At 40.5% G+C, this 14,064-nt stretch overlaps 1 protein-coding gene across 7 annotated transcripts in view; it reads right to left on the reverse strand.

The window, feature by feature from the left end:
• Nucleotides 1–14,064, reverse strand: part of ANK2 (ankyrin 2) — a 306,741-nt gene that overhangs the window by 86,292 nt on the left and 206,385 nt on the right. For all 7 annotated transcript variants that reach the window (XM_040966587.1, XM_040966586.1, XM_040966588.1 and 4 more), the window contains 3 exons: nt 12,553–12,750; nt 5,071–5,169; nt 3,934–4,032 (listed from right to left, as the gene is read on the reverse strand). In XM_040966587.1, the coding sequence (XP_040822521.1) occupies nt 3,934–4,032; nt 5,071–5,169; nt 12,553–12,750 (396 nt within the window). The remainder of the gene's footprint in view (nt 1–3,933; nt 4,033–5,070; nt 5,170–12,552; nt 12,751–14,064) is intronic.

Genomic DNA, 14,064 nt, shown 5'->3' on the forward strand with positions numbered 1-14,064 from the left:
TCCAGCAGCCCATTTCTCAGCAGCAAACACTCCCTCACACCTTATGGTCTGCTAAACAAACAGGAGGGAATGACTATAGAACAACAAGATGTGCAAACTGCACATTCCATTTCTATATTTTAACTAATTGACGCTTAAAATGGGTTTGCTGAGAAAAGACTTGAAATGAAAAAACGAAGGGCATAATCACTGAAATTTCATCCTTAGGAAGCAAAGAAAGGTAAAATTGTTTTTCACCAAAGGCAAAGGAGGAACACATAAACCACCTTGTTTATCATGACTTTTCTAACATTTCCTAATATTTCCTAACATGACTTTCCTAAGTCATCTTTTATTCCGTGTGGGGATTTGAAATCAATGACATTAAGTCTACATTTTATTCCCCTTTCAGAAAATAGCTTTGGTCACAGAAGGGTACACACAGAGAACTTAGGAGCACACAGACAACTAAGGAAATATTTTTCTGAAGAGAGTGGCTCTCTTTTAATACACACGTTTTAAAACAAAAGCTGAGCCCAGCAGCGTGGCCTAGTGGCTAAAGTCCTCGCCTTGAACGCACCGGGATCCCATATGGGAGCCGGTTCTAATCCTGGCAGCTCCACTTCCCATCCAGCTCCCTGCTTGTGGCCTGGGAAAGCAGTCGAGGACGGCCCAAAGCCTTAAAACAAAAGCTTTGATACCCTGGCTGAAACTTTCATGACCTGTGAGAAACTGCTGGTAAGGTTAGCGCGAGGGCAATCCTACTCAGAATTGTGGTGGGTACTGGTATGGTACCGCTCAGTCCCAAATGCACATTAATTTTAAAGTTCTACTTAGCAATCCAAACAAACAGCAATAGCAGTCATTTAGTGAGCATTCATTTTGTGCCAAATACTGGATGTGACAGTTAAAATGAGGGTACCTGTTACATGGGAAGTGCTTCATAATGAAATAGAGGGCGAAATGAATGATGAACAAATGATTGGGTGAACTAATCAGAGGAGACAAGACTGAATATTAACAGGTAATTTCTCTAGTCAATAAAATCCTGTATACAACATCCTGACAGTCAATGGCTATCAAAGTCACTAGTTTTTTTTTTTTTAATTCTACATACTTGTAACTTATTCTTTCAAAACCCCAGCTCTTCTGGACTCTAAGTTCTGAGTAGTGCATTCATACCTTATACATGCAAGGATATATATCCTTTTTATTCAATATCACTGCTGCCTCATAACCCACACACATATTTACTTATCTTCATGAAGTGTCTATATATGGATATTATGTGATTCTTCTTACACTTTCACTATGACCTTTTGCAAAGGAATTTGTTCCTATGTGTGAGCCTTGAGCCATGTCCCTAAGTCTGGCACATCCTCAGGAATTCCTCTTCCAGACTTGCTCAAACTATATTTCCCAATGATGGAATTGGCCCAAGGAAAGCTAGAGACACACAGCAATTATAGTGGTCTGAGGAACTATTAGCTTATCCAGGGAACTCTCTCAAATCAGGGAACCATGAACACTTGAAATGCATAAAGTGATATTTATTTTCCTTTGTGTTCATAATGTTCTAACAATGAAATTTAACTCATGTCTTCCGTATCAGTGGAGTTAAGTTATTCAACAACCATCTATTCACTGTACTGTGCACTAAATAACAGCATAAAGTTATTTATAATACATGAAGGACATTATATAGTCAAGCAAACTATATTAATACATTTCAGCTTATGTACAAATGAATCATGCTGAATAGACAGGAATGTTGCCAAAGTAATAGTCTTCCCCTTCAATAGGTTATTATACAAGAACCCACAGTGTACACTGTGGGCAGCAAAATGTATCCTCCGGTCCTGATATGACCTAACTTCCACCTGTAGCTACTGACAAGGGGGGATATTTACCAGGAAGTTTGGAGTGACAAGAAAGCCTTCATATGAATACTTGGTGGAGGCTTAAAATCGCTGTCATGAGCCATCTGGCCAAAAGTCCTAAGCCCAGCTGTCCTACTATTAGCCAAATCCCTAAATCACACCCTCTCTTGAATAAATGGAAATGGTCAAAATTTCAAATTTGGGGAAGAACGAAATAAATTGTCCATAATTTTTTTTAGCTGATGAAATTACATGAAAAAGCCAGCCAATATTGTTCCTCCCCCCTTGGTGAAAAGACTGATAACTTCTGCATCATATTTTTTATGAAGACAATTTCCTCTTAAATACTCCAGTTCTCAACCTGTTTCACAAGTTAAACACACCATTAGCCAAGGCTCCCTTGCCTCAAGCCAAAGTGACAGAGTTTCATTTTAACTTTAAGCAATTAATATTCCTATAAGATAAAATCATTTAGATTAAGTAATGGATGTTTGGAGAATAAAGGCAACACATAGGTTTGCATCCTCCAAGCAATGAAAAAAATCTTTAATATCTATGGATACACATGAGAAGCCAAGGAGAAAACATAATTCTTTAAGCAGAGATCTCATTCTAAATAAAACAAATTCTGAAGAACTTATTACAAGACTGTCCTTCAAGGCATGTACTGTCTTACAGACAAGTGGTTCCAAATGCAACAATAAAAGTTCCACAGTTCACTTAAAAGCAAACAAAAATCTGAAAAAGAGATATGACTCTGAGAGACACGTCTATTTGATGAAGACAAAATATGGGGGAGGATTCTGATATTGTCTAAATAATACAGTGCTTGACTTCTTAATGGTTAAACCATCTAAACAATCTAAAAGTTAACACAAAGATATGGTATTTTGATGCCTTGCCAAGATGGCTTGTACTGTGACAGCTGGACCTTTCAGGAGAATTCCAATGATAATGTCTTCCCTGGAGGGCTAACCTGTGAGTTGGCTCAGCACAAAAGGTTTGGGGAGCTAATGTCTGAGAATTTATACTGGGACTTCCAGAGGAATCTCAAAGCATGATTTCTTGATATCTTTCAAACTGATTAGAAACTAGGTAAGCAGCTTTTCTTGGCAGTAGATTGTTAAGTTTGAATCTCAAATATCCACAGTATGAGCATGGTTTCAGCAGAACAAGTTTATTATAAATCAGCTGATAAATATTCTTTGTAGAGAAATTACTCTTTCTACTTCTATGAGGACATAAACAGGAAGAGTGGCTTAGAAGACTTTTACATATATTTCATTGCTAATATCTTAAATGATGCCTCCAAAATGTCTGGATATGCTCTTGTAGCTTGCTTGAACTTACACAGCTGCAGACGAAGATTCCTGATATTCTATGAATTTAAGATATGGCGTGAATGTTTATCTGGCCAAAGAAGCTGGAGTTTTAAGCTCTATTATGCACAGCAGCAGCCATTACAGGAATCATTTCTCTTCCTTTGGAACCCACTGAAGTGTACTAAGTGCTTACACATTAGCTTTCAATCTTGCTTGGCTGAACAAGACCCCTATCAGGTACCACTGGGAAAAACAGCTGTGGTCAAATCAGCTCTACATTATCTGTCAGAACTTTCAGCTCAGGTCTTATACATCATTTTCTCACTCAACAGGACCATGTGATGTTCCTGATGTGACAGACTTCATGAAAAATGAAAGGTGCGCAATTTAGGCTGCCTGTCTATATTTCTTCCCCGAAAGAGGAGAGGAGAATCCCTAAAACAACATAAAGGAAAGCTTCTAGAACACCAAGTTCTCCTAACAGGCATTTAGTGTATTCAGCAGCAAATTGTGAAGTTGATGGTTCCTGCTTCACCTTGACAACAGAAGCTCTGAAGCTAATCTATGTGACTGGCAAGGTCATTATAATGAGGTCTCAAACAATTTTTAAAAATTCATTGCTTCCTTCAAGTCTGATTAGAAAAAAATAAAGACAAGAAAACCCAAGCATTTGTAGCCATAGTAAGCTGTTTGTCTATTCATTAGCTGAATCTTTTTGCTTATGGAAAATGAAAAAAGGACAAGTATTTTACCTTTGTTTTTGCATTAACATTTGCTCCTTGCTTCAGAAGAAAGTTGACCATTTTCACATTTCCGTAGTGACAGGCCACAATTAAAGGAGTGTAACCAAGCTGCAAACAAAGGATGTAGTAGCTTTATTACTTTAGTGGTAAATACTCTTTAGAGAAAAGCATTAGGTAGAATATCAGTTGCTGTAGGGCGAGTAGAAATTCAATTGTATTGTACAGATATTATCGGAGTGGTTTATATGATGTTTCCTGTGGACACAAACATGGATATAGGTATATACCTGGCCAGATAAAGTTTAGCATTAGCAGGATAGACACATGTCAAATACATATATGACCTACTTTGAGAAAGAGACAGGCTCTGATTGTATGACCTGAAAACATGAGAGGCTAACTCTGACAGGTGTGTCTGTAGGAGATGCAGGTGAGACATAATAATGTGAGCTCAAGAAAATGGGTAATATTTAAAGGTTGGCAGTGTTGCTTAGTGAGTAAAGCCACTATCTACAAAGCTGTCTCATATGGGCACCAGTTCATGTTCCTGCTGCTCTACTTCCAATCTAGTTCCCTGGTAATTGCCTGGAAAAAGTATCAGAGGATGACCTTTGGGCCATTTACCACCCAATGTTGGAGACCTGGATGAAGCTCCAGTAAGCTGATTTCAGTTTGGCCCAGTCAGGGGCCATGACAGCTAAGTGTGCAATGAGCCAGCAGATGTCTCTCCCTCTCTCATTTTTAACTCTGACTTTGAATAAACAAATCTTCTTAAAAACTGGATAAGAGTTTAATGGCATAGAGAGTGAAAACCATCTGAAAACAAAGGGCATGAAAGTAAGCAAGTACAGGAAGAAAACAGCAAGTCATCTGGACCAGCTAAAGCAACAGACGCAAGGACAGATTCAAGCCTATAGAAGTGGAGGCTTCTTGCAACTGACCCTGACTCCATGCCAGTCTACTGGACTTGACTGAAGCAAAAATGGTGACCCATTCCATATTTGTGACCAAAAGACCATCATGATTAGCTTAAGCTTCAGAAGGAGCATTTGAGGAGGAAGATACGGACCTGGGATGATGCAAACAGAGGACTATGGAGAGTCTGGCAAGCCGGAACTTACCACAATATTTATAAAACTTCTTTACCTTTGTATGAGCATCCTTGTCAGCCCCTTGCTTGGTGAGAATTTCAGCAACATTCACTTTATCTTCTTGGGCTGCGAGGTGTAAGGAGGTGAGTCCACTCTACAGATAAATCCAGAAACAAATGGGTACATTTAAGAGGTAAATAAATTGCATCATCTATATTATCATGCCTTCCCCCAAATTCTTGAAAAACATATTCCCTATTCCAGGAAAATGTAGATTTTGATATCTAAGACTTTCGAGTTTAAGATCAACTCTATATTAATCAATACTTTCAGCAAATGGCATCTTGCATTTTCTATATTGGCTACTTCTGATGAGAGACTAAAACTTTCAAGTAACGTACATTTAGAGTCCATCTTGGCCGTCTGTCGAACCTATTCATTTTAAATAATTGATTAATTAAGTACTATTTCTACTTTGTAACCATGGTAATCATCTATATTTTATCAATAAAATACTGTGTCAACACAGTTTCTGAAAAGAACTCAGATGACTTATCTCCAGCACCCAAAGGTGATGTTCCCCTGCCCATTTGTACAATAGAATAAACTAGCCATTTTGCATAAAATACTTGACATACATGCATTAAATCACTACATTGATTATTCAAAAACACAAGTAAAATGCAGTTATACATGAATACAAAAATTAATGAGGGTGAAGGAAAAGTGGTTGATTCAGTCACCATTACACTGTAATGGCAGGCTCATCATGTATGCATGCACCATCCATCCAGTAAAAACAGTTTGGTATCTTAAAATCTAATTAACTTTCTTGTTAAACAGGGTTTTTTTCTCAGTAACTTTCATATGCCAAAAAAGTGTTCTAGATAACTCAGTATAGCAGGGAACAAACTTTCTGTCCTTACAGAATCTACATTCCAGTTTCACACTGCATGTTCCCCACCTGCCAGAATTGCTAAATGCCTAGCACATTTGTCTTGTTGCTGTACATCCTGCAGCTGTAGAGAAGGAGCTGTCTGGGCTGGGAACCAGAATCGAGTACACATTCAGCTGAGCTGCACCAGTGCTGCAGGTTCACATTATCACTACCAGCTCTTCTCTGTTAGCATTAGGGAGCAAAGCTAAGCTGCTCTTCCAAACCCATGATCTCCGGCCATTGCTGAACTTCTAGAAATCAAGGATGCTGTCCTTTAAAAAAATACGAGTGATACTTACAGAGAGAAAACACTCTGCAACCAGAGGCTTTCTATTGGAGAGCCTGCAGTTTTTCAGTTTTTAAGGCTCTGACTGAGCTCAGTGAGACAGAAAGTAGACCTTTTTGCATTGAAAGTGTGCCACTTCTAAATAAATGTTTGATCCTAAAATTAAATCTGCATAATGGAACATCTGAATATTTGAATAAAATAGACGACTCTCCCTGTTGATTTTTTCCCCATACTAGAATAGCAAGCATTAAAATATTCCCCCTTACAAAGATAGCTGATTTTTTTTTTTAGGTAATATTGAATGGTCATTAAGTAAAGTGAACTGGGGTCAGTATTGTGGCAAAGCAAGCTAAGGCACTGCCTGTGACAATAACATCCCATACGAGTGCCAGTTCATGTCCCTGCTGCTGTTTCCAGTCCAGCTTTCTGCTAATGTGTCTGCAAAAGCAGCAGATGATGCCAAAATTTTTGTGCTCCTGACACCCACATGAAAACTAGCATAGAATCTCAGGCTCCTGGCTTCAGCCTGGCCCAGCCCTGGCCATTTCAACCATGTGGGGAGTGAATCAGAGGCTGATCTCTCTCTCTCTTCTCTTTTTCTCTTTCTTGTCCCCTCTAACTAACTTTGCCTTTCAAGTAAATAAATAAAATATATTTTAGAAATATTAACTGGTCAGGAAATGTCTCAAAAACAACTTTAATGTCAATTCATATATATATTTATATGCCTTTTGCTGGTCTACAAGGAGGCCTTCAAAAAGAACTTGGAAAATACATATTATGGAAAAATTATGGATCTCAAAATACTTAAAATATGCATCACTTAACTTCATTGCCGTATTAACTTTTAGAAGACACTCATATTTCATAATGGATAAAACATAGCATTATAAATTAACACCTAATACAAAAAGTCACTGTAGTTTATTACGATTCACTTACATCCATACCAAACTGTGTAAATATTTTTAATAAATTTAGGAAATGGAAGATATTGAAGAGTTTTTGTTTTTCAAATTTTGAGTTTATGTCCTAAGCTACACTGGAGGACTCTGTGGTTTGATGCCATTATATCGTTGCCAGATGAAGAAAATAACATAGGGGCTGGCATTGTCATATAGCAGGTAAAGTCATCACCTGCAAGGCTGGCATTCTATGTGTCCCAGTTGAAGTACTAGATGCTCCATTTCCAACTAGCTTCTAGGAAAGAGGCAGAAAGTGGCCCAAGTGTTTGGCTCCTCATTCAGGAGACTGCATGAAGCTCCTGGCTCCTGGTCTTGACTTGGCTTGGCTCTAGCCTTAGTAGCCATTTAGAGGAGTGAACCAACACATGGAAGATGTCTTTCTCTCTCTCCCTGTAACTCTGATGCTCAAATAAATAAAGCTTTAAAAAGAAGTCAATATAACTCCTATATTAATGGTATTATTGAGGAATAATCATTGGAGAGTATAAAATTACTCATTTGAGTTGATCCCAAATAGAAAAATTCTCTTTGTCCCTTGCAAAAGCAAGGAAAAAGTGTATTGCCACTTTTGTTGCATACTTGGAAAATTTTTCTACATTTACATTATTATTAAAATGCCAAACCAAAAGCATGATTACATTTTTACATTTGTAGATTTTATACATATTATATTGTTATTCAGGTACATGTGAGAACATTTATTAAAGCTTCATTCCAGTCACAAACATACCAAACCTTTGTCCTCAAGACATCACCAAAGTAAAATCCTGAAATATTTATTTTTAAGATAATATTACTTTGTGATTCAAATCAGTATTATTCTCCACTGCTGAGTGTGCAACTCAAAAATGTCCATTAAAACTTTGCTGACTAGCTATTGAAATACCCTCAAGGAATGACTGATCTGGAAAAATGCTATTAAAAGGACATAGTGAACGAATTCCAGATGTGCATTCATTATTTTGCTAAATCACTTCCAAATCAAAGATGGACTCCCAATGAAACTGTTAAAATATATTTTGACAATAGGATAATAGACTCTCTGCCATTGTCCATTACTGCAATTTCAAATACAGTTAAAAAGCAGAATGATGGACTTAAACTGCTTATGAAGGGCTATACTATTTAAATAATATAGGGAAAAAATCAATAGGGGAAAGGGAATTGGGGGATGGGGTAAAGGAAATCCCAAAGCCTATGGAATTGTATCATTTAAAAAAACAATTGCTGAAGAGCTGGCCTCCCCTGAGGGCTGCCTTCCAGGCAACTGGGCTCAAGTTAGAGGCCTACGCAGCCATGTGTTGAGAGCCAGGTAGGCTGGTTCGTCCTGGTGGTGGGGCCCCAGGCAGTGGAGCCCTGGGTCACCCAGGGTTTCAACTTGAGGGGAGAACATGAGGGCTTTCAAAGGTCAGACCGAAGCACCACCCTTGTGGGAGATCAGAACTGGGATCGTTAAGACTGACTAATGCCAAATACCACTGAAGTTTAGGCTGGGGGCATACCTGGCAGGGCTAGACCACGGTACCTGTCAGTGAGAGTCATAGCTGGTACAGGAAATGTTAAGCAGGACCATGGTACTAACCAGTATGCAAGAGAACTGAATCTGGGGGCAGATTCTATCAGGGGTGTGTGGACCCACCCCTGTGATTTGTAATTGCAACTGGTTTCCTTTGGAGCTGGTGGCATGCTGAGGTAGGCATGACCATGGAATCCCTGACACTCATGGGTACTGAGGTTGGGTATTGGCTGGGTTGACCCAGGCTGCAGCACTCACGGGCACACCCAAGAATATAGTGTGGGGTGGGCCAGGCTGCAACATCTACCACTGATACATAGGATGGGACAGAGAGGATAGTATGCTACCAGTAAGGATCTAGCACCTGCTGGCACATATGAGATCTGAGTCTGGGAGTGGAACTGGTGGAGGAACTTGGTAAACTCCCCTGGTGGGCCATAGCACCTGGTGGTGAGATGTGATGCAGGCCTGAGTGTTGGTTAAATCTGTTAGGGTAGCTCCACCTATTGGTAAATGTGATTTGTTTTTGGAAGGGGGTAAACCAGACAGGGCCAGGCCAACCTAAGCCCATTGACAAATGCAGAAGCAAGGTTGGAATGAGGGGCATGCTAGGCTATCACATCTACTGGTTTCCATGAGTCAGAAATGGGAACAGACTGGGCAGGGCCAGGCTGTTGCACTCCCCAGCAAGAGTTTGGACTGAGTGCAGGCTGGGTCAGTCCAGGCTGCAGCATCTGATGACAAAGATCAAGAGAGAGAGGGGATAAGCTAACCCAAGTTGGGTCAGAGCAACCACTGGCACATGCAAAATCTGTGCCTGGTTGGGGAGCTAAGGGTATGCCCCGGCTGTGCTATGGTTCCCACCAGTAAATGCGAGAGCTGGAATGAATGTGATGGTCTGGGCTAGATGTGGTTGCAGTGTCTGACGGCATGGGTATGAACTGGGTCTGGGGTGCGCTGGGCTTGGCTAGACTCCAGCATTTGCTGGTGCTCATGAGAGCCAGAGTGGGTGTAGAACAGGCTGGGCTAGGTCACATGAGGTTGTGTCAGGGAGTGGACTAGGTATAACTAGGTTGTAACACCCAACAGTAAGAACAAGAATGGGTAAGAGCCAGTTAGGCAAACAGACTGTTCCTGCCAGGACAGGAGGTTGACTAAGTCGGCTCAGGCCAAGGACCCACCAGTATACACAAGATCTGCCACTGGGAGGAGACCCAACAAGGAGCTTGGGGAATTCTTATCTGGGTGCAGCCCTTGCAGGTGAGTGCAAGATCCAAGGAAAGGAGAGCCCATCCCGACCAGGTTACAATAGCTGCCAGCATAGGTATGGGTCAGGTCTAGGCGAGGGCCAGGCTGCGCCATTTCCTAACACTCACGGGCAGATCTGAGAATCAGGATGGGTTGAAGGAAGGCTGGGTCTGGCAGCATCACCAGCCAGTTCACATGAGGGCTGCGACAGGGGATTGACTGTGCCAGGTTGTGTGGCAGCACCACCAGCACAAGCTGGAACATGGGCAGACCAGTCCAGACCAGCTACAGCACCCACCAACAAAAACTGAGGTGAGACAGACCATGCCAGACTGAGCCACCACACCCACCTGCACACATGAGATAGGGGGAGGTGTGAGAACCTAGTAAGGTTTCCATGAGTCAGTAGTGGGAACTCCCCTGTTGTACCACTGTTCCGGTTGGTGAGTGTGAGAACTGAGACCAGGTTGGGCAAGGCTACAACACCTGTTGGTCTACATGTGAACTGGATTAGTGGGAGAGCCAGGCTGGGCTAACTGATTGTATCCACTAGTACAGCAGTAAGGGCAAGATGGCTGGGCTTTGCTGCAGTATCAGCAGGCTAGTGCTGGAACTGGGGGCAAGTCCTGTCAAACTAGAGTGCAGAACCAACTGGAGTGTGCAAGATCCGGGGCAGAAGTGAGCCCATTAGGGAGTATGTGAGCACCTCTCTGATGGGCTGCAGCTTCCACTGGTGAGCATGAGAATCAGGACTGTGGGCAGGCCTGGCTGGACAGGAGGTGGCACACGCAGACATGATTGTGGACTGGAGGGTGGAGTTGATTGGTTTGAGTTAAGCTTCAATGTCCAAAGATGTGTACAAGAGCTGACTGGGATGTGGGACAGACCAGACCAGTTCACAACACATGTTGGCAGGAACCAGAACTTGGGGCTGGTCCAGTGAGGGTTGTTGGGGGTCGCTCTGACTGGGCTTCAGCTCCCCCTGGTGTACATGAGGGCCAAGTGTGTGGTGGGCAGGGTTGTGCTGGGCTCGAGCAACTATTGGTTTGCAGAGGAAAGAGGGCAGAACAAATTGATCAACTACCCCAGTGAAACTTGAGAGCAAACTTCTTGGCAAATGGAGACTCTGAGGTGGACTCTATCAGCCAATTGACCTTGGAAGGATTTCCTCATCCTTTGAGCTGTGATATCAATTGCATCTCAGAACTATTGAAACCACCTGGGTGAAACCCTCAGAACATGCTCCACAACAGGGACCATGGAATGACATTGGTTACTGAGCAAGTTGGGCGTGGCCTCTCCCATTGTGTCCTCTCCTCTCCAAAGAAAGAAGAAAAAGAAAATGTGTAAACAATGGTTTTGTCCACTTTCCCCTGATCCTGGACCCTTCCCACCCTGATTAACTATGTAAAGATCATCAAAAATAAAATTTAAAAAATCTCCTTATCAGAAGGACCACTTGGTGAATTACAGGAACTCTCTAGAATGTTACTCCTACCTCCATATGTGTTGGGCTTTTTGGGTTTTTTTGCAAATTTTCAAATGAAGATTTGTATTTTTTTAATACACATTAAACTCAAACGTCATCAATATACAAACATCACATAAAATATTATATGTTCATGGTCAGAATATCCTCAATTAATATAATGACCTTCTGAATAGCCTGATTTCAGTGCCCATAGTTTCTTAGAATCTTGACTCCTCTGGAGTATATATGCATATACGTGAATATAAGTATAAAACAGATTAATTTGGGGATATACAGATAGATTGATGTGGATACAGACATGTACTTATAAAATGTACTATTTTGAATTTGAATAGTATCTTCCCTTCTTCCTTTGATTATCCTTCTATTCAAACTTGCATTGTAATCTAAGAAAAGATCTCTTCTGCAGAAAGATTGAAATGACTAAAGTAATTCATGAAAACCCTGACTTCCTGACCACCACTCAAGCTAAGCTGAAGTTGCCTTAAAAGCATTAGTATTTTTTCTGAATTTTCTGAATCCTACCCAAGGCATGTCTGATATTTCAGAACTAGATTATGATGGAGTGTGGACTTGAGCTCGGCACCTTGAATGTACTTGTTTGGGTCAAATCCCAGACAAAACTGACATCATTCTACCTCTCTGTCGATCTCTCTTCCTCTCTCTTTTTTTAGCTGGAATTTGGAAGTAGGCCTAGCCGATATGAGAGCAGTCTGGGCTTATTGCTTGAACTGTGGATGGCCGACATTAAAGCTAAGGGGTAATCCCTTGTGTCACCACAAAGAAGCAGAAAAACCAGATTACAGAATAAGATGAATGAAATGACTTGCAGAGAAAAATTAATTCACAAAAGTGTGGCCAAACACTTTACGCAAAAATGTGACAAAACACTCAGTCTGCAGACCCTCGCTTGCTTCTTAATGGCTTTTTGGTGGTCCATAAAGTTTGACTCTTTTCTCTCCAGGGTCCATAAGATCTTTCTGTTTTCTTCTGTCACATCTCCCTGTTCGTTCTAATTTACCTCTGATTGGCACCTGTTTACATTCACCCAAAAGACTCCTGATGCAAGCAACAAGCAAGAGTAGGATACCTTGGTTGACATATGAATATTGGCTCCCTTATTCAGAAGCAAGGAGACCATATCTGTGTGCCCCTCCTGCGAGGCCAGGTGGAGTGGAGTGACTCCTTGCTTTGTCACAATGTTAGTCTCTGCTCCATAATTCAGGAGTGTGGACGCTATTTGCATTTGATTCTTCTTGGCAGCAATATGTAAAGGAGTATAGCCATTCTAAAAAAAAAACACACATTTAATAAGTTTATCAACTGTTCTAGTATCTTTTTAGAAGAAAACAAGAGTCTCTCTCAAGTCAGCAGAAAAGTTAAAAGTGAGTTTATAGTTAATCCATGCTCTAACTTATCATAATGATACCACCCAACAATATCCAAATCTTTGCAACCAAAGTTACAAGACACCCCATTTACTGTGAGAAAGACGGACACAAAAGTCCTAAAGCTGAAATTTCCCTCCTTACAACATTGGTTTGTTGCTAAAGAGCAATTTAAAATAAGTTTGGTTCCTCTTCCATGTAATCTTCCTTCAAATATCTGGGGGTGATTTTCATGTTTTGTTTTAGAATTCTCCTTTCCAAGCTAACCTTTCTCCTTTCTTCATCTAAAGCTGAAGAAACATGGTTTCTAGAGCTCTTCTGTGAAGGGCACTTTGTTCTGAACTGATTCTAGGTGTCAGTATTGCTTTTGAATTACATTACCCATAAATGAAAGCCACATTTCAACTGTGATTTTAGCAGTAAGAATTAAGTGGTTATTACTTCTATGATCCTGTTACAGCAGTTCTACCAACGTGTTCCTGAATAGACACCACATTTCTTTATCTACTTAGCAAATATTACTGGATGTTTAGCATAGGCCAGACAGTGTCCTGGGTGTAGAAATATGAATAGTGAACATGATGTGATCCCTGTCTTTAAGGAGTTGCATGAAAATGGAAGAGGCATTAAACCACAAAATGGACTTCTATTAATCCTGTGGTCAGTTCAAATTCTAGATCTCACATTTTGGTCAATGCCTGTCACCTCAAATGTAGAAACATGAGACTACTAGTTTTACCAGGGGGTTTTGTGGAGTAGACCAAGATAATTTATACTTGGCTTACAAGAGTCTATCTTGAAATCTTACTCTTAATTAAAACAGAAACAAACAAAGAGCACTCAGACTGTAACATGTTTTTTTTTCTTTCCTTTATTACATCTGATAGAATTTTTCATGATGAATGTGTGATAGAAATGAAAAACAAAGACTATGCCATTAGCTGTGATATGATGAAGGGTAACACAGAATAATGATCCACTGCTTCTTCTGAGACAAAAATAAGGGGCATTTTTAGGTGATGCCATTTCTTAAGTTTTAAGACACCATCAAATTTTGGACCATTTCCTATTCTGTCCCATCTCTCTAAGTGAAAATAGGCATCTTTGACTTTTGACAAATAATATTTCTACTAGGAACACTCCTTGGAAAAGTTTTGTGGATCTAATCATAGTCCCACATAATCCAGCTGCTTCTGAAGGTTGCACTTGGGTTC

The sequence above is a fragment of the Ochotona curzoniae genome, unplaced genomic scaffold (genome assembly GCF_017591425.1).
Source record: "Ochotona curzoniae isolate NIBS_2020 unplaced genomic scaffold, NIBS_Ocur_1.0 scaffold_4506, whole genome shotgun sequence".
Lineage (NCBI taxonomy): Eukaryota > Metazoa > Chordata > Mammalia > Lagomorpha > Ochotonidae > Ochotona > Ochotona curzoniae.